The following is a 22,061-nucleotide window of genomic DNA, read 5'->3' as shown; positions in this document are numbered from 1 at the left end:
ACGCTGGATTACTTTCAGCCTACTGTTCAGCAGGATCCTCAGGTTCTTTTCAGCAACACTGCTGTATATGCAAACAGACCACAGCCTGCATCTTTGCCAGGAATTAGTCTATTCCAGGCATAGATCTTTGCATTTGTCATCACTGAGTTTTTAAGGCTTCTTTTGGAAATAGCCTGTCTAGATCTGTCTTGGATGACAGCCTGCTTTTAAGAGCATCAGCAATATAGAGTTGTCCCAAATTCATTGTGGGTGCATTCCCTCTCCTTCTCCAGGTAGCTGATAGAGATCCTAAGTAGGATAGAACTTACAGCAGGCCCTTGAAGAACTCTGTCTGTAATGATCATTCAAGCAAACCACGAACTAGTAGCAACAGTATTTTGCCTGATGATTCAACCTTGATTGCCTAATTCTCCAATTCTTCTGAAACTTCACAGAATTATTGATCAGGACAGAAATTATCTAAATGAATGCTTTGCTATCTGAAATAAGAAGGTTCACGGTTCCTTCTGTAAAGGTTACCAGACCATGCATTATGATGCACACTAGGGGAATAAGTGTGGTTTCCTTAAAAGAGAAGTGCAAAATTTAATTACATTCACCTGTTGTGTAATGTAAGATTGATGTTGGTACCTTGATTGAGTTTGAGATGTATGTTGAAAGATGATAATTGTTGTAATATTGGATACTAAGAAAAAAGGGAAAACACAATCAATACTTTGCTTTTCATGGTCATGCCATCCCAGCTGTGTTATTCTTTCCTTTTTCTCTTCCTTTCCCTTTTTTGTTCAACAGCCAGATTAAATTCGACAAAGAAATATGGGTACCAGAAATATTGTTGTATTCCTACTGCAATGCATCATGAGAATGAGTGAATAGATAAATGAGAATCTCAGAGTGGAAAATCAGGTGGTGGCAGTTCAATTCCTGAAGAACTGCAAGCTAAGACTGGCGTTTGGCAACCGATCAGCAAACCTGTACCTCTGAATCATGTTCTGCTATTTGCTTGTTTCTAGACACTTAACTGTGTGGCAGAATTAGGAGTATTGCAAAAAGTAAAGTGAAGGAACCAAGTCATGTGAAGTTTGCTGATTGAGTTACCTCATAAATCCTTTTTTCTTTTAAGTTCCATAACATGAATTGAAATTTAATAATCTGGAGCTAAACTTCATTGCCCAAAGATTGCTCTCTTAACTCGCAGAAAAGGACATCTGCCTTTGCATGCTGAGTGTTACATTTTTCTTCTTTTTAGAAAACAACTTCAGAAAATGGCACAATAATACTAGGTCTAAATTCGCAGTACTGACTTGACCAAAGCACTACGTACTACTCTGAGACAGCCATCACAGAGCTGTATGTGTTTAAATTTGCTTGGAGTAACTTTTCAAATCTACGTAATTAAAGATTTCAGCCTACACATAGACTGAAGCATCCTTTAATATTTAAATGCTGTTCAGAATTAATCAGATATATATAAATGGTCTATAATTATATATATTTAAAAAAACATAATTCTCCATAGTAAGATAACTTTTTCATGGTGAAGTGCAATTCCATAGTATTGGCCAACTATGTTGCCAGTAATGTAAATGGAGAATAGATTTAATGAACTTTTGTACTGTAACATTAACAAGACATTCCAGGACTGTCCTGTTTCTTAGTTTCTGCCAGTATTTTCTTCAAAAATGTGGATGGGTTGCAGCCAGATTCACACTACTACATATTTTCTTTCCAGGATATTTTTGCACCTGGTTTAAAATGAGATATGCCATATTCCTTTTCAATGGAAGAACTCTAAGGCCAATAATTATGTAGAAAAAAATCACTGAATTCTTCATATTGGGCAGTAAAGTTCCAATAAATCTATTTAAAAGGATTGAGGCCTGTGATTTTGTTTTCCTAATATTTACAAAATCTGCTAGCGTGGAAGATTATAGTAACAACCCTTTCTTCAAGCTGATGAGAGAGGTTCAGCATGCACATGGGGTACCCTGATGGGCCCAACGATCCTTTCCTTTGAGGATCTTTGTCATTCTAGTTGCAAAAGTGGCTCTGCTATTTGGAGAGTTAAACTGGCTTACTTTGCAGCTCACTGCAGTTGCATTAATTCTGAGTTACCATAAAATGCAGCTTTGGTGGATTGGCTTGTGGCTCATGATCAACTGATATGGACTGAAACTTCTCTAGCAGTGGTTGCTCAGGATTTGGGGCTCTTGGAGTTGACGTCATGAGGCTCTCTGACAGGTTTGTCTTCGGTACATGGCAAAGTTTATTTTCCTTGTTTCACTATGTAATAAGAGACAGATGACAAACTAAAGCTGGAGTGCTGGTATTTAGAAAAGAAAAAAAGAAAAAAATGCTGGGCCTGTTCATTTTAATTGAATGCAATTCAAAAGACTCTCAGTGCATGTGTGATACTGGTCATTAGCAAGTTGTTTTTACATTAGGTACTGCTAAGGCTGTGGTCTGATGCTTCTGTTTCCCCTTTCTATGAAGGAATCTCATTATATCCCCACAACTTTTTGAAGCATGGATTTTAATTAAAATTGTAATTGTATTTTCCCAGAATGCTTACTTTGTTAACTGAATATCTCATTTGAATCAAACTGAAACAGATTGCATACTTTATTTCAGTTGACAGCACTTAATCTAGATTAATTCGTACTGTTCAACCATTCACTGGTGGAAAATATGAGGTGATGTTGTAGGCATATCTGAGTTTGGCTGCAGTGTAAAAATCAAAGAACTAACATTTTCCAAGAATGCACAACTTCTGTGTAATTGAAAGGTCACATTTGTTCAAGTTTTGAAGTATGACATCATACATGATACATGACCTTTGGAAAGCACACAAAAATATTGTGGAAAGAATGAATATTTAAAGACTACTTCTATTAACTGTATTTCATGGAAGTATAGTTACACATGTTAACACAAATGTGCCAGTGAGGTCTAGACCAAGCAATGGCCTTTGATTTTTTTGCATGTAAGCCTTGTCTGCCTGTATATCTATCTCTGCTACTGTTACTTTCTCATGTTGTATCATTAGATTATCTAAAGAACAACTTGTAAGAGACGTGTGCAGATTTGTCTCTAAGTTAGTTTTTCTCATCTGTTTTGGATTTCAAATGTAAATTTCCCCCTACCCAATTTCTCTCAACATTTGAGAAAGCTGATCCATCCTGTAGTGTAAACTTTGATGTGCTGTTTTATAAGATAGATAAAAATGCTTTTGATCTTGTGCAAAAAAAGGTGAAAGAAAGAATCCCATGATCAATCCACATTCTAAAGTGGCATTGTACCTAAATTCCTTTGCTCAGTAGTTCCTGGTTTGAAATTAAATTTTAAGGAATTTTTAAAAATGTAAGACTTAAGCAAGTATGATTTCCATCAAATCATTGTAATTGCATTGTAATCATTGTATGTGTGAGGTTGGAAGGGGCTGCTGGAGGGACGTCTTGTCTGGACACACTGTTCAAGTTTGCCTATAACAGGTTGCCGAGGACCATGTCCAGACAGCTTAAAGAACTTTAAAGAATCTTAAAAATATTAAAAATATACATCACATGATTAAGTCTTATTAAAATATCACTAGTTTTCTATTTTCAAAATAAATGCTCATATGTTCTAAGAAGATATTTGAAGGTTGAAATTTCGCAGGTAATTTAGAATAGGTTTCCATTTAAATTGGTAAGCCTTTCCTAAGCCTACAAATATGCATGATGATGTATGGTACTGCAGTATATCTTAAAATAATAGATAAATTTCTTATGGAGTATATTTTTCTTAAAATAACTATGCTGCACATATATAGTTAAGATCAGTTTGCCCTAAGCTGTTGATGAGATCGTACGTATTGGTGTATGAATCCATAAGAAGTCTGTACTATTACATATCCACAAACATGAATGTTTGATGGTGTTTGTGAATTCACATTTGTATATACATAAAATGAAAAATAATAGATCTCATCTTTGCTTGTTTGCTTTAGTACAGTGAAGACCTTGTCAAAGGAATTACAGTTGGTGGCTCTCATTTGATACAAAGAATTTGTGCTTAGGTATGTGCAGGTAGTACATTTGAAGGCTGTGTATAGAAGATGAGCAAGACAGGCAGTTCCACACTAGCTAGCAGTTGTGTGTGCATTTGTATTTTACATTTTTTTCCTATTTTTTTTCCACCCGGTAGCTTTTCATTTTTCTTCCAGAAAGCAAACATTGCCTGTCAGTAAGTGTAGATTCTCTGGCTCAGCATAATAAGCATATGACAGAACTTGGATGGAAAAATACCTCAGTCAAATATGTGGTAGATGAAAGAGGACTATTAAGTTAACGTCTGTTTTCATTACTATTGTTTTATACTTACTGCTAATGAAAGCTTTTTTTACTCTTCAATTTAGTTTTTACATTTAATATCTTTAATCAAGCAAACATCACTTTCACATTTTTGCTTTATTTTTTGTGTGAAATATCATTAGTACTGTTGAGCAATCTGTTGATTTAAGCTTTTGTGTTTATTTTAGGTTTACGAGTTGGATGGCATCCCCCTGATTCTAGACAATTGCAGCATTGATGACAACAATCCTTGTATCCTTTATGGAATAATTCTAATATATTAAATATGACACATTTTAGAAAAGTAAAAGAAAGAAGGTGAAGAGTTAAATGTAAGCATGTCAACATTGCTTTCACTCAGTATCTAAGTCTTACTAACCTCAGTAGTTTGTAGCTTATTTTTAATGCTTGGTTCAAAAGTGAGTGAATTCATGAAGATGCTTTCATTAACTGGACATTAAGTAAATTGAAACACAGTTATACTCTACTTCTTAAAACAATAAATATCACTGTTTTACAAATATAAATTCAGACAGCTGATTGTGATAGAACTCCGAATTAAGAATGTATTTGTTGTGTCCGATCTTGGAGCTCTCATTTCAACTGAAATCTATTCAGTAAGCTATAGTAAATCAATTCAATTCACTTATTAAATGTGACTGTGGAGAACTTACTCTAAACATGGAGACAAAGCAGGCAAGCTACAAAATGATAATGTGTATAATCAAGAGTATTAATGATGCAGGTTATTGGAATGTTGAGTAGATTTTAATATAAACAACATAGTTCCTCATTTTTGTTGTTTTTTGTTTCTTCTGGAGTTTAAGAGCAGTCTTTCTAAGACAGAGTTGTTGGAAGGAAATAATTTCACATTGAAGATGGACAGCTATTAACTGGACTGTTCTACCCATCTGTTCATGAACTGCATTGTAATCTTGCTGGTGCGTTAACTAGAGTAGTTGTTTTCTGTCAGCTAATCATTAGTTCTGTATAAGATTCTGATAAATGCATCTGGAAATCAAGTGCCTTTCCAATTTTAAAGTAATGTTAGCTTTCCCATACTGAACTAATATTTTTCTTTTTTCTTTCAACTGATTTAACTCATATGTGTGTCCAGAAGAGGGCTATGAAGATGGTCAGAGAGCTGGACCACTTGTCTTATTGACAGGCTGAGTTGGAGTTTTTCAGCCAAGAAAAGAGTAGGCTCCAGGGAAACTTTGTAGTGGCTTCACTACATGGAACAACGGGTACTGCTTTTAAACTAAAGGAGAGTAGATTTAGATTAGATATATGGGGAAAAGATTATTTACCATGTGTAGAGAGGGTGATCTGTGAACAGGTTGCCCAGAGAAGCTGTGAATGCTCCATCCCCAGAGGCATTCAAGGCCAGGCTAGATGGGCCCCTGGGCAACCTGGTCCACTGAGAGGTGTCCCTGCTTATGTCAGGAATTTTGAACTAGATGGTTGTTAAGGTCTCTTCCAATTCAAACCATTCTGTACTTTTTATGAAAAAGCTTCTTTGTAACAAGTATCATTAAAAAAAAGAAAAGTTGTGAAAATGTTTCCATACATGATGTAGATAGGTAGATGATACGTAGACGATGTAGAACATCATCTACATATAAATATGTCATAAAAGGGTAGGTGGAGAAGTAATGAATGTGAAGTGTCCATCAACTTATCACTACTTGCCTTATGTGTAATGTTTTTATGTTAATCACATTTCCTGCAGAGGGAATCTTGGCAGTGTGTCTGACAGTGCATTGAACAGTAGAGCAGTACTTCCCTGTTCCCATTCTGGAAAGAGGCACTGCTGGGTTGCAGAACGAGCAGGATCCCATTATCCTTCTCCAAGCAAAAGAGCAGCCCTGAAAAAAACATAGTAAGGAGCTTTGATCCTGAGTGACTGTTCCTTTGCTTGAAAGCACAACCATGCAGCAACTTTTGGAATCTTTCTATGACTAATTTTTCATTCTAACTGTTAGGAAAAGAGAATAATTTGAGGCCTTCAAAGAGTAGAACTGTAATTTACAGTCTTGAGTGAAAAGAAAATAAAATACCATGGGAGCTTTTACTAAATTGTCAAAGTTCTTACAACTTCTGGTACAAACCAGCATTTTATGGCTGAACTATAAACTTCTTGCCAGAAGTTAAAACTTCACTTAATTGGTTTTAACGGTTTACTAAACATAGTGACACATCTTAATATGAGCTTTCATCACTGATCCATAGCATGCAGGTACGTGAAAATGTAGTAGCACTTGGGCAGAGTAGAGACTAGCCTGCTGTGGAAAAATTTGCTTTGTCAGCTTTTGGAGAGCAGTTTCTGGCTACTGCATTTATTGTTTTGGCATGAAGTTATTCCAAACAGTGCTGTACTGCTTGAATTTATTGCTTCCCTGCTTCTCTTCTGCCTGTTAGCATTCCTTGTCTGCTGTGTACTGAGCTGTCTGTATCCAATTCAGCTTTTATCTGCTTCTTAGAATGTTTGGATTCTTCCAGACCCCATAAACCAAGGCCTCGGTAGCATGTGGGTGTCCAGCTCCGTTGCATTGCATAGCATTCGTTTGAAGAGATTTTACTAATTCCCATCTACCTCTTAGCACCCAGTTCTGCCTGGAACAAACCCATTTTGTGGTGCTTGTGAAACAGAACAGTGCTCTTACTGATTTGAAAGCATACTTGCTTAAAATTGAAACATACCCGCATTGTAACCTTGCAATCCAGAGAGAATGTACTTTGTCTCCTTTCAAGGAATATTTCTTAAAGAAAGTATATAGACATCTCTTGAGATAGATGTTGAAAGAGTTGCTGAAAATTGAATACAATCACTCACCTCCCAAGAGGATGTAAAATGCTGCAAGGAAGGGAAATCATTCTGTAGCTCTTCAACATGGGTTTCTTTAGGAAGTCATGTCCAGAAACTTTCCTTTGTATTCTTTTTTTCCTAGGGCCTTTTTTTCTGGTTTCAGGCTGTGTTGCTTGTGTCTCCTTTTGTAAAAATGGCTGGAAAAGCTTCAGCTAGTTTCCTTTAATATAAGATCATCTTGTATTTTCCCCTAAAGCTCTGTGTAGATGCACATTTTTATTTGAGCTTTGTCTGTTCTGAGACATCCAAGCTCAATAGCTAAGCTGTTGTTAGATTTTCTACATAAAACAAAGTAAATGCTCTGATTTTGAAGATTTTATCGAGTTCTGCCTCCAAGTCAAACCTACAAAATTGTCTAAAGAAGGTGTAATTGTGGTAAAAGTGATACAATTCTTTTCTGGGTAGAAAAAAATCATTTTCCTACAATATGCAGTTCATCAGGAAAAAGTAAACTGCCATGTTAGATCTTAAGAGTCCTTTATTATTTTTGAGAGGAGAAATCTTATTTAATAAATCTCTTTTTTTTTTTTTTTGCATATTGAAGCACACTGAAAGAGAAATGGGTCTGCTCTTATCTTAAAATGAATTCCTATGTAAACCTGTCATTACTATAAAATTGCATCCTTTGAGTTCTCGAACAACTTTGTAATGTGCATAGAAATACCAGGAAGTTCATTAGTTATAAAATTACAAGCTGAAGTTCAGCTGATATGTTTGCATTACTTCAGCTTTTTTCAATTTGAATTCATATTTTGGTGTCTAGAATAAAATGTATTTTATTCTGCTCCCTTAGCCATCATCTTCCTCATATCTGACAGATGATAGCATCAGAAAAGGGCCCATCTCCTCATCTGCTACCTTTTTCTCATCTCTTACTGCTCCTTCCAGCTTCGTTTCTGACCTTTCACAGGTACCAGTTGCTTAGCACAAGAAAGGAGGCTAGCCCATTCTGATCAAAGTATTGTTGATCCCCAACATCCAAAAATAGATATTTATTATTGAAGACATTTCAGTTTACCTTAACTCACAGTGGCACTCTCTGAAAGTTGTTCTCTGTTTTTCGCATCTTCCTGACATTTAGGCTCATCCAGGAGTAGTACATAGGCATGCATCTTTCTTTTTAAAATGTAATGACTGCCCTTAAAAATACTTATTGCAAATTTACAAATGGTCATTGCATTCAGAACACTGCAATGTAGTAACTGCTAGTTAGTGGTCAATTTTGAAGATGAGAAGTGAAATGCAGTTTTGAAAACATAATATTTTGATTTTGGGAGATTGCTTACCAGTCTTAAAGTTATGAGATTCCTTTAGTCAGTTTTCGATACATTGATTTTGTGACAGAAGTTAATTGGAATTCATCTTCTGCAGGTGTCTATGTTATGTTAACCCTAATTAGGCATGTTTTTCTGTTAGTGAAAGTGCAGTCACACATAGGAAAAAAAAAAAGATATTGTTGTGTGGTATGTGCATGCATACTTGTATGAGTAAACACCCAGATGGCTTTGTTTCATCAATAAACATATTCAGCATTAGTGAAAGGAGCTGTGGCTACTGTGGATATCCATACATTGTCTTTAGTCCTTAGTTTGAGTAATTTGAATTGTGGATGGAAATGGAGCAAAAGAAGTTAATTTTCAGATGCTCCTTCCATAAGCCTTATTCTGACTTGATGACAGCAACAGGTATAATTGTGGTTCATGAAACTTTTAGCTGGAATTAGAAGAAATCCAGTTGCTATGGTCTACAACAATGGTCATTTGTTTTTGTGAGTTGCCAGCAAAAACTTTAGGGGGAACTGACAGACATTTTATTTCTGAGTTACAGAGTACCACGTAAAACAAGCCACATACAGTGAAAAAGCCTCACTGCTGAATAGAAGCCAGCAGAAAGCAAAAACAGGAGTGCGACTTGACTTTTTAGAGTAAATCATGATATTGTTGAGCATTTTCATGTAAATGTGGCTATCCCTTTTTGTCTGGGAAGAAAAGACAGCATAATATTATATCGGTAATGGTTATCTTTCTTTGGAAAGCTTGCTTTAGGCACTGCCTCTGCATTCACCATTTTAAAATGAACTATTTGACTGTATTTTCATGACATACTTAAAACAACATTATTTCAATGGCTATGGTCAATGCAAAAGAACTCAACTACTGATGAAAACTCTCCACAGCCTGTCAAGTTCTGTCCATTTGGAAGAAATTACCCTTGTCCTCATCCCATAGACAGCTTCTTTGGTGCATAAGTCTGAAGTCTGCTTGGGTTAAAAAGAATTGTGTTCTTTGGCAGAGGGCTGCAGTTTTCCATTATCGCAGGCTGCTGCTGCTGCAACCCTGATCCTCTGATATAGAACACTGTGAGAATCTTAATTGCTCCAAACCAGTGCTGGTTGGCACTGTGACTTTAACAAAAAGGTAGTAGTGACTCAGTTTTTAGTGTCCCCACAGTGGCTGAGGAGCTACAGATTGGCAGTAAAAAAAAAAAGGGACTTGTCAGCACAGTTGAAGAGCAGAAACTTGTTGACCTGGACCTTTAGGTTCATATTGGCAGAGACAATAGCTAAATAGCATCTGAGTAGCAGGTGACTACTATAGGTGGAAATAAAATGAAAATTAAAACTGTCAAGCAGGAAGAAATCATGTAGTGGCATACGCTGGTTCAATCCAATTGAACTCCCACATGCTGACAATTCTTTTTTAAATCCCTAGAATGCATGGAGAATTTCTGGTTAATGGCATATACACAAATTTCAGGTTCCTTTCTGTGTTTTCTATTCAGATGAACCAGTCAGAAGTTAGAACAGGTGCAAGTATGACTGTTTGCTGAGTAAGTACAGTCCCTGAGAGGGGCGTATTTCTTTCACCTTGTTCAGCAGATGACATCATGTTTCTGCAAGTTGCTGTGAACTCTTTGTAGCTATATTTTGTTTGATACTAATGGAGCCTATGGGGTCCACGTGGTACACAGGGGAGTCCTTTAGTGTTGTACAATAATGGATTCTGTAGCAGCTGCAGTGGGCCCACTTTGTAAATGATTCCCAAGAGGCTTCAAACTTCTCATGATGAAAAGAAAAACAAAGCTATTCCTCAATGATGCTTTTGGTTTTAGTTGTGAAGGTCATCTGCCCACCAGTGTCTATTTCTGTCACTATACGTGTGGGGATCTTTACGCTCATGAAAGGAGCATTGCAAGTAGCCGGTCTTGTTCTTACAGAAGTGTTAGGGGACCAAAGAAGTGTGGATTCTATCATAAGTAGTGCATTGTGTTATGTTGTGTTTTTTTTTAATAGGATATTGAGTGAAGTATCCAAAGTGGGACTTCTATAAAGAGACAAGATCAAGGTTTGTGGTCCCTGTTGAAAAGGGCACAGAAGGCATTTGTGTAACTTAATCCTACTTTGAATCACTCTTGACATTGACTTCCCATCTTAAGAATTGGAATGTAACTTCCATGTCTTAACCCACTGTTTATCTTTTCTATATTTTGAAAATTATTTGGAACAGAACCCACCTAGAATTAACAAAAAGAACCAAGAAAAAAAAAAAAAGACTTAATCCTTATATTTGGTTGATTTAATTTCTGACTCAGTGCACTTCTGAAGCATTTATTTTATCGGAGGAAAAATATCTACTTGAGGTTGAGAACAAAAAATGTAGGGTTTTCTTGTGAGATGTTCTGCATCAGTTGGCTGGATCAGTAATAAAGTTTCTTTTTTTTTTTATAAATACAAAGTCCTCCTTAATATAAGACCACAGGAGGAATGTAGTGTGCAGCTCGTGGAGAGATTGTCTGGGAAATGAAAGTTCTGCCTCCTTTTTTTCTCAGCTTCTTGATTTGGGAAGAAAATTGGGAGTTACAATTCTGGTATCAAATTTCTAGCTTCATTTCATATATAACATGACTTTCTTAGTTCTTTAGAGTACATAAAGGTACTTTCCTGGTAAATGAAATTGATGCTACATTGTGATGTCTTAATTAGTTCACAGTTGCCAAGCATATTGGGGTTTTTGCCTAACATGCAACTCTCGTAGAAGATAACGAAAAAAATCCCCAAACTCTCAGAATTAATTTATAGAGGTTTTTTCTTCGAGAACTGTTAATAGATCAAATTTATTTGGGCGTTTAACAGTGGCATATTTCAAATTGCTGATTCCTTAATTTCATGAATGATTGGTGAGAATACTGAAATACAAATTTCATAGGGAAGTTAGTATTAGTTTTCTTGAGGATACATAAAATACTAAAGCAGATTTGATGGCATGCAAATATGAAGTCTGTTCCTTACTATTTTACTTCTCCTCACTTGCAACAAATGACAACTGTAATCAATAATGTGTGTGCTGGAGAATGTTTAACAGAGCTATACAGAAAGCAAGAAGACTCTTTCAAATGTCACATTAAAATACTTGTAATCCCTTGAAAAGAGTAATCTATGTAAGCACCAACTCATGCATGTAAAACTAAAGAATTTAATAATTCTGTTTCTAAATGAAATATTGTCGTATTTATCTTCCGTCCTAATCGTCTTGGTGGACTGAAATCCATGACAGGCTTGAGACTAAAGCAGATCTTTAGTTACCAAGAGCACAAAATAAACAAACAAACAAATAAAAGATTTTTTTGTTGTTTTTATAGCTCGAACAGCTTGCTTAATTTTTTGGTAGGCTTTTAAAAAAATTCTCTGAATTGAGACGAAAAATTTGAGTCCTAAAGGTGTTTTTTGTTTGTTCTGTTTGCTTGTTTAAATAAACCTAAGGATGGTTCAAAAATATTGCTGAGTATGGAATGCCTCCTACAACTGCCTTAGCGTATTTCAGTCCTCCTTCTTGATGTTGTTTTTTTGCATGCCTCAAAGAAAAATTCAGATGTAATATGGCTAATTATTGTATTTTTACATAATTACATTATGTAATTATGTTCTGCATAATATCTTTATTTTGACATTTTTCTGTTGTTCCATTATCTGTCAGTATTGTTAAAACAGTCTGTACTTTCAGCTGGTGAATGCATTGTCTTTCATAGCTTCTTCCTGATCCTTTTGTCTTTTTCCTTCTCTTCCCTGGATCTTTGCATAGTCTTTGTTCTTGTAATTTCCAAAATGTTTTCCAAAATCTAACCTTTGCATTCTGTCTCCCTAAGAGTATTTTTGCAGTCCCCACTTACCCTGATGATTTGTTCTTATCTCTTAGTGTTCCTTCAAAGAAATGCTGACATTTCCTGTGATCACAGCATTTGTAATGGTGGCCAGTGGCTATCTGCAAAACATGATGGAAAAAGCTTAGTTGGTTATAATTCAGTTGCATCTTTCAAAACACCCATTGGTTTGACAGATGTTATTTTTAGACGCATGCTGGATCTCATCTAATATCTATGACACTGGAACTGGAGTTTCATTTACCTTCGTTGTTTTATTTGTCATGAAGTGACATTTGAAATTACTGAAAGCATTAGTGTGGGAGTTAGAGCACCTGCATTATTCAGAAACCCTTAATCCGTAAAATACTTGAGTACTATGCTGAAAAGTGGGTAGGCATAGAGATCCTTGTTGAATAATCTACACATGTAGTTGAATCTCTATTAAAAATAGAAAAAGCTTCTATCCAAATTGTGATTCTGCTTATCTCACTTTCTTAGTTTTCAGAAATATAGATTAGAGTTATTGTGACTGCATTTCATGTGTTAAGATGTTTTTTCCAGTCTAGTGCAAAATTGTTTAAAGTTCTATTTGACCTCTTTAATTTCCATTTTAATAAGGGTTTTAGAAAAGCTGTTTATTTCTGCATGTATACATACAAATGTGCATGAATGTATGTCTCTGTATGGGTGGAGCTTATTTGTTTGTATGTCTAAGGAAATTTAAGATGACCACACTCTTCCTGATATCTGTTGAGTTTGTTAACGCAATTACCATCCCCCTTGCTTCAGTTCTTTAAGCCTCAGTGCTTGCAGTAAGCTTTAGTAGTTATTTGATACATGAGTTTCAACATAGTGGAATTTTAATTTTTTCTTTCTGTACTTGGGAAAAGAAGATAAGCTGAGGCATTTTGAACATGTAACAGTAATTGAAGCTTTTTCTTCTTATTGTACCTATTTCCTAACTTTCTAGTACCTGTTATAGATAACTAGTGCTTAAGCTTAGTTGTCATGAATTCTTAAAACAAGAGTAGTGTAATAGAATATAGTAACTGTAGTGTATTAGCTTGAAATATATCAAGAGCGTGATTATTTCTGTTTTGATTTATTTACTCATTACTCATAAATTATGAGTTTCTATTAAAAGTAAGTCATAATTTTTAAAAAATGGGCAACTTAAGCAGTGAAAATGAATGTGTCATATTCATGGTCTTAAGCTAGTATTAAAAGTCCGAGTATAGGAAAAATTGTAACAAAGTAGAGGTTATGGCTTACATTAAAAAAAAAAAAAAAATTAAGCCATTGCATAAGACATTATTAAAATAATGTAAAAACATAGCTTGGTGTAACTAAGTATGTAGTATGGCTTTAGTAGCTTCATAGTACTTGACAGAAATTATGTTTAATTTCTTAGTGTGCTAAGGTGTGTTGACATTATCCTTTTTAGTCCTGAAGAGAATGAAAGGAGCCACATAGAATATGGATTAAATGTTTCTTAGCTGACAAATGTAAAAACATATATATAAGGAGCTTGGATATAGTAAACTTTTCAGTGGTGTCTAGTGTGATCTGCTAACCTAGAAATACAAGTGAAACAGGTGGGAAAAAAATCTATATAATTACTCGAGTAAGTCAAATTACTGAAGTAGTATACATCAATTTAACGAAAATCAGGTACCAGTTATCTGGCCATCACTGATGTGGGCTGTGTATAACTAAAATCAGACAAGCAAGCCCTGAAAGAAAGAGTCTCAAAATCTGGATCTGTCCATTGCATAGTTAAGTAGTGCTGGAAAAGTATTTCCAAATAACATGAAGAGCTAGAACTCTATTTTTGAGGGCAGTGCTAAGAGGCCACCTGGATGTTTTTGGGTTATCTTTTTCATTTTAATGAAATTACTCAGAAAAAAAGCTGAAAGGAGCAGGCAGCTGGTGTTGCCCTTGTAGCCAAATAGCAAATTTTGGCATAATTCATCACATAAACCCGGTGCCTGAACTTCAGAAGAAGCACTGAAAAGTACAAATGGAAGGAAGAGGGGTCAAGAATGTAGGAAAGCATCTTTTGTCTTCCTCTGTTTCTGTGGTTAGTTCATAAAAAGATCCGTACTGATTGCTGTGATCAAGATTTGTAATGGTGGTGGTGGTGGTGTTTTTCACATCCATAATAAAAGTTAGTGTTTGAAAAAGCCTAAACTGTAAAGAAATCTCAGACTGTAATGAGTGAAAAGATTTAGCCAGTGGAATATTAAGGATTCAGTGAAATCTCCCAGTCAATACTGGATATCTTTCAGAAAAATACGTAAAAAATATGAATAAAACAGAATTGACAGGCTCGATTTCAAGAGTGCCTTAAATTTCAGTGGTCTGTATTCTTTGCAGAAGTGTTGGACTAAAGATCAGTAATTGCCCATTCGGGTCTTAAATTGTTGGCCGTAGATGTTTAGTTGGATTAAATTTCACTGGAAGTTATAGATGAGACATAACATACCTATAATATACCTATTATACATAGTACATCAGCTCAGTTTTAAAGGAAACTGTATACCAAAGACATGTTTTCAGAAACAGCTAACAGGTAGGATGTTTGGAGACTGGTAGAAGTATATGTAGCTATAAGAAGATGATGTTTGGTGAAGGAAAAAATTACTGCTGGAAGGTTGAGGAACAGAAAATATGCAGTATGTAATTATTTTCTCCTACAGATGTTTCTTAATTTCTTTAGACTGTGAATTATACGCAGTCCTAATATTGAAACTATTTGGTAGTTTGGCCCATTGATCTTTTCTGAAATCATATCATTTGAGATCTTGCTCTGGCAAAGCAATATTATTCTGCAGAGTAGAATTCTAACTGTAAACCTTAGTTCAGATTTTTATGGGTAGGCTTTCTTTCTTAATCTAAATAGCTCATGGAGGTGGGTTTGGACTTGAAGTGCTTGTACCAATCTGCTCCTTCCCTCCTAGTGAGAAGGAGGAGGAAGAGAAGGGCAGGGCTGGCTGCAGGCACCTTAATAGTGCATTTCCAGCAAAGCTTTGCTGCCACATAGTGGTCAAGATTGAAGCTGGCTTGGAGGTGGATGGTCTAACTCTCCTACTGACCTATGAGCAAAAATGAGAGAGGTGCAGTGAAATTGAACCTCTGTTCTCAGTTCCCCGATGCTATAGATCAGGAATAAATGCCTCTTACAGCATCCAGTGTACTTCCACCTTTGAAGCTGCTATATGAGATGAGTTTGATTGCACTCTCTGCAAGAGCCAGGTCAAGCAGGGTGAGGGGAAGGACATTCCTGGCTGATAAGGCACTGCCTGTTTCCAGCTTTTTAATTCAGGATGTGGCAACTGCAGACATGGATGGTGTTGACTCCTGTGGAATCTGCTAAGTAAAAATACAACAACCAAAGAATTTTAGGCCTTTTTGTTGTAGCTTCTAAGCAGAATATTCCAAGTTTGCATAGACTGAATTCCTAAAGCTTTCTGATGGTGATAATCAAATGTCAGGAATAAATGGAGTCCCAAACATGTGCTCCAAAAATATTACATAACTTCTTCAAAATAAGTAAATATGTTAAGATCCTTAGATCTTTATGTTTTCTATGATTACTTTTTTCAGGTAATGTCTTCAACCTATAGACCTGTTCCAGAAAAGCTTTTTGAGAAGAAGGACAGCTTTAACTATTGCATAAAACTTATTTACAGATGAAGGAAAAGTTTTAAGAAATTGATGTCATTTTCTACAGCTTCTAGTACTACAAAAAACTACTAAAATCCCCAATAGGGAGAGACTTGTAGAACTTTGTAAGCTATTTGTCTGACAGTGAGGGACCAAAATCATGACTATCTTCTACATGTGGTCAGTCATAGCGCATTAATAACAAACGTGATTAACAGTGCCAGTAGCTGTCTAGAGACCTGTTTTAATGGTGAGAAAAATTGTTTTGAAGTTGCTGTGGTATGAAAGTACTTAAAATGACTTGAAAGTCTTAACAGGAAGATCTTTTTATTTCTCGCCAGGGTGATCCAGTCAGGTCCATAAGTGGAAGTGATTCTTGTAATTTAACACTTCAGTATTTCATTCTTGTCTGTAGAAGTTGTAGCAAGAATTGGATTGTGTGCTGAAGACTGGAAAGTATAAAATATAGTTAGCAAGGACTGTGTTTTGATTAACTCTGGTTTCCAGTCCTATAGACCTGTTCCAGAAAAGCTTTTTGAGAAGAAAGACAGCTTTAGCTATTGCATAAAATGTCAGTTTAATTATGATTCCAAATTGTGTGGGTTGTCAGTCTTGATAATGTTTTGTATCTCTTCCTATATTTGGTTTGAATAAACTTAATGTTTAAGTAGTCAAAAAATCTGAATTAAATGAGTTAATGAAATCAGACAAGGAATATCATCTTTTACTCCTTTCGACAACTGACTGTTGTGGAAGAGAGTTTCCAAAGCAATTGTTTAATTATAGAAAAACTAATGTAGTGCAGGTAATTCTCAAACTGAAACAAATAAAAGTATCTGAACTATGTAGCATATCAGGCCTCCACCAATTATGTTACATATAGAAATTCTCAGAAATAATAAACATCAAGAGAACTTAAGAAGAACAAAGTACATATTTCAGTCTCCTTGCCCCTATTCTTTAATGTCCTATATCAGTTAATGATAATACTGAACTTGCTTGAGAACTTACTTTCCTTTTTCAAGCAAAGTACTTTCAGCATTACTTATGTATTCATGCTTATCTACCAAGTCAGATTCAAAACTCATTAATAATTATGTCCACTCTTTTTCATCTGTAGAATCCATACTGTTGTACAGAACAATTCATAAAGATCACAGAATCACAGAATTGCAGGATTTGGAAGGGACCTCAGTAGATCATTGAGTCCAGCTCCCTGCTAAAGCAGGTACTCTACAAAAGGTCTTACTGGTAGGCATCCAGACGGATCTTGATTATTCCCATAGGTGAGTCCACAGCCTCTCTGTATAACCTGTTCCAACGCTCCATCATCCTTAATGTACAGAAATTCTTCCACATGTTAGTACAGAACTTCCTATGTTCAACTTTTAGGCCATTACTCCTTGTCCTGCTGCTATGAAGCACCAAGAAGAGATGTCCCTTTGGTGAATCCATTATGACTACTCCTGATAACCTTCTCTTCCAATTGCTTAGAGAGAGTATACAAAACATGTTGTTCCATCACCTTTCCAGGAACAGAAGTGCAGTCGTGGAGGTTACAACAGACTTAGCAAATTTGAGTACCTGAGATGAGAATGAGAAGGAGGAGTTGTTTTTTTTTTATCAGTCCACCTCTCCAGTAATGCTTCACAACAGGGTATTGGTTATTGGCTCCTGACAACACGCAATTGTATTTTCATATGGCAGTAAACTCCTAAATCAGTCAGTATTTTATTGCTAGCACTAGCTTGCTCTTGCAGCCTGTGGTAGCAGAATCCATAAGAAAATAAAGAATAGAATTATGAAAAGTTCCCTTTTGCAGTCAATGGCAAAATTACTAGAGAATTCACGGGACATAGTTTTTGTATTTGTTAATTACAGATAGCAACACTTTTTATTCTTTAGGGCAGACACCTTTCCTTTCTGCCTCCTTGCCTCCTCCCTGCCAGTTGAAGTTATGATCCAGAGGAGATTGATGGTTAAATTGCTGTTTGAAAACTTGTTACACAAGTGTGAAACACTAAACAAGGTGGTTCTGTATTGTTTGTGTAAGTAAAAATAATTTAGGAATCATATAGCATACAGTACTAAAGTGCATTGGAAAAGAATTTCTATACATATACTTGTTTACTGGACACGGTCTAGTAGTGAAGCTCCTGCAAAAATGAAATTAAATTTTAATTTCTTTTGTATGCCCTCTCCACTGCAATAGAGAGATGTAATCTTCACTTCCTTGTCTGTAACATTAATTTGACACTGCAGTATGTTCTGCTGGAAAAATCTAGACAGCATTACTCCAGTCAGCTCTACAGTGCTTGCTACATTTCTTTTATGCTGTATGACAAACAGGCTCATGCTGTTATTTGTAGTAACTATGGAAACTTTAGAAGCTCTCTTTCTAAAGCTGAGCTTACAATAAAGTGCTTAAATTGTTGGTAGGATTAGAGACTCTCGAATATGTTTAATTTTCTCTGTGTGTCTCTATTTTTGGAGAGGAGCAAGAGGGTAATGTGAATATTAACTGGCGACTAGCTTTAATCTCTGCTGACACTTAAGACTGTCTAGTTCTGCACACAGCCATCCAAAGGTCTTAGCCTCACACAGCATGTGAACAAGGGAAATCATGCATATTCATGCCTGAATTTACAATGGAAAACCTGTATACAGAAAAGAGTTTTTGAATGAGTGAAAAACGTTATTGAAACCATTTTGCAGCTTCAGCTACAGTAGTCAATAATGATAAATGCCATAATGCTGACAGAGTTCATAAAATAATGGGGGTGTCTTAGATATTATCTAAGCATGAATGGATATGATAATAGGAAAACATCATTTGCTGTGGATTTTAGAAGTGCAGCAGGAGTATTCCCAAGACAAAAAAAAAAAAAAAAAAAAAAAGAGCACTTTTTTATTTTCTGGGAGGCTCTTTGCATGAAAACTATCAGTCTTTGAATTTTTTTTTTTTAATTTTTTTTTTAAGGAGATATTTTTTTATGCAAGTGAAATTCAGTGTTGCGGTTTAACACCAGAGAACTCTGCACCTCCTCCTAGGAGAAGAGCCATGGGGGTGACAGCATTTTTCTCAAATACACTGGAAGAACTTCATGTTACTTTCTGGCATTCATTAAATGCCCTAAATTGGAGCTAAGGCTGATAGGTATCAGCCTCTTTCCATGTGCTTATTCATCTCCATTCGTTGCATGTTCCAGCATTCTGAAGTTTTTTCTCTCCATTGAAGCTGACTAAGGAGATTCTGCTTCTGTATGATTGGATTTCTGTGATATTTTGTTGTTTTTTTTATACACAAATGTAATCTTCAGTGGAAATACTCAGTTTATCTAACTTACATACATTTTTTGGCACTTGTCTTTTCATTTAACCGTAGTAGTGATAAACTGTCAGAAGACAATACATTGATTCTCTGTCAGGTTCACCTTTTTAGGTTTCCATGTGAAATACGATTTTCTTTTCTACATTCCTCTACCTTGTCATTACCCCACTTGGATCCAGCCTTTGGCCAGAATAAATGACAGAAGTGTGCAGTGTGTTCCCTGACAGTTTGAAAAACTGTTGGAAAAATAGTGTTATATTTGTTGCTGCTTTACCACTTTTGATTTCCAGTTTTGTGCTGCGTGAATGTTTAAGTAAATACGAATTACTGCTAAAGGGCAGGGGGCCGTTTCACTAATGCATGCCAGTGCAGTATTGTTCCCTAGCATGTATGTTTCCTCTGATGTTTGGCCAATATACTCTTCATTTAAACATTTCTCTCTGTTGAGGATTCCTTGTGGGCTTTTTATTTCAGTCTAGTATTTTTTGGCATTAAACTATATCTGTGGTTATGAGGAGACAGGATTGAGGTGGGCACAACATTCAGTGCAAGATATGTACAGAAAGTATTAAGACTGTTGTAAGAATACATGTGCAGTGGCTGGTGCAGAAATAGCAGATTTTGCAAATGTTATCATGATAGACTGTGTAACAATGTCCAATTTGCATATTTTATTCTTTTGGCTGAGATTCCCATCTTCCCCCATTGATTTTCCCCTCCAGTCACGCCCTGGCAAATGCCCATAACAGCACTATCTCATCTCTCTGCTTAGACACTGTCCAGCCCAAAACACATCAATGAGATGAGTAAATTATGCATATTCTTCTACTGGATGTGAAGCTACATGTACTAAATAATTGGTGCCCTGCAGGCAAACCACTTTTGTGTGATGCAGAATTGCTTGCCTCCCGTACGGGTAACTTGGGAAAGATTATATCATCACACAGCTTTTCAGTTACAGAATTAGGGCTAACAACTCTGACACTTCATAAAATGAACAGTGTAGCTCATTTGGAAAATGCCTGACTGATAATCCTGGGAGTTAAAATCCTTTGCCTATGTCCCTAATGTGTGCCTCAATCCTGGCCTCAAGGGCCCACCTTAGAAGGTGAATAAGTTGCAGCTTGTGCCCATTTAAACACGAGCAGGAACTACCTGCCGCTGATCATAGTGTCTTTTATGTTGGCGAGGTTGTAAAAGCATCCAGGCACAAAGAACTGAATCTACATAATTTTAAAGGCTAAATATTTTAAGTGTCTCCCACATTCTTCTGCTATTTTTAGTTGTTAGCATGGATGTGTTTCTCTTTATCTGTGTTTCTTCAACGTTTGCAGTGAGAGTAATCAGTCATCTTCTTGCTTGTTCCTGTACAGTTCATGTTGTTTGCCGGTTCTCAGATGTGCAGTGTTGAGGTGTTAGGACTGTAAGCACAGTGAAGTGAATGATTTTATCTTCTATTTTAATCTTATTAAGAAGTTTATTAGCACAGTTCAATTAGCTATCATTCTATTTTTTAAAATGTCCTTTTAATTCCTGCAGTTTGTGTTCTTTTTAAATTTTTATTCAAGATAAAACCTAGTAAACTTGACTGAAGTTAATGAATGTACCTCATTTAAACGTAAATTACTTCATATGCAAGTCTTTTGGGTACAGGGACATAATCTGTAGGTTTTTTCAAACCCTTGATTTCTTCTGTTTTTCTGGGTTTGAGGGAATGGGGGGAAAGATGTTAACAAATTACAATGAAAAAGAAAAAAAAAAATTAAATAATGATCCTTAACTCTATTCAACAGTTCTGAACCAGTGGGCAGTATATGCCATCCGAAATCTCACTGAACAAAATGAAAGAAACCAACAGCTTATTGCCCAGATGGAGGAGAAAGGGCTGGCAGATAATTCTGCCCTTGAGAGTATGGGTTTACAGATAGAGAAACAAGATGAGAAGTTAATTCTGAGATCTGCCAGAAAAAAGCCTTCATGAACAAAAAAATTAAGAACAGTTGATTCATTAAAAGAGGATTTCTCTTTTAAAATGTTTTCCCTGCTGAGACAATCAAGACTTCTTCAATTTTAGTTCCAGTTGGCTGAATGTGTTCTGTTCATTCTTGGAGAAACTGCCATACGATTGTTCTCCCTTCCTGTTGTAAACAAAGAGATATGTCTGCTTTTTCTATATACGTAGGGTAGATGAATTTATGGAGAAAAATCCTTCTTTTTCACACGGTTGAAATGTCATTACTTTCCTGTTTCATTAGTGCAAAGATGACCTATTGAGTTAGAATTTCCTTTGCTAAGCCTGAGGGCAACTATCATTAAAAAACACAACTAAAATAACTACTTTGCAGTTTGCCCTCTATATTTTACAAGATCTGTGCTGAACCAGGGCAAAACAGTGAAAGTTTTTTGTTTTCTCTCATTATGCTTAAATAACGGTCCTTACATAAAGATCAGTGGAATGTTGAATGTACGTAAATATTTAGTGAATTAAACAAAACATGCCTTCAGCATATTAAATTGTTAATAAATTGTGTTTTCTGCCTTGATACCTTTCACTCTTTGTGACAAGTATATTAAAAACAAAGCTGAAGCTGTTGTGGCAACAGATGCTACATTCCTTTGCACTGGGGCATGTCTCTGTTTTGGAGACTTTGGTGTTTGTTTGAATTTTATTTGTTCCTTTGGATGGTAAGTCAGCCCACTTTCCTTTTATTTTGCACTTCTCATG

General features: G+C 35.8%; 1 protein-coding gene across 1 annotated transcript in view; it reads left to right on the top strand.

Annotated features, from left to right (window-relative positions):
- Nucleotides 1–21,317, top strand: part of ATXN10 (ataxin 10) — a gene marked incomplete at both ends in the record, with an annotated part of 96,922 nt that extends 75,605 nt beyond the window's left edge. The window contains 2 exons of the mRNA XM_079550660.1: nucleotides 4,520–4,583; nucleotides 21,130–21,317. Coding sequence (XP_079406786.1) covers nucleotides 4,520–4,583; nucleotides 21,130–21,317 — 252 coding nt within the window. The remainder of the gene's footprint in view (nucleotides 1–4,519; nucleotides 4,584–21,129) is intronic.
- Nucleotides 21,318–22,061: the final 744 nt, after the last annotated feature.

Source organism: Tetrao urogallus (genome assembly GCF_951394365.1).
Source record: "Tetrao urogallus genome assembly, chromosome: 1".
Taxonomy (NCBI): Eukaryota; Metazoa; Chordata; class Aves; order Galliformes; family Phasianidae; genus Tetrao; species Tetrao urogallus.
The sequence above is the reverse complement of the archived record's forward strand: the minus strand, read 5'-3'. Positions and strand labels throughout refer to the sequence as shown.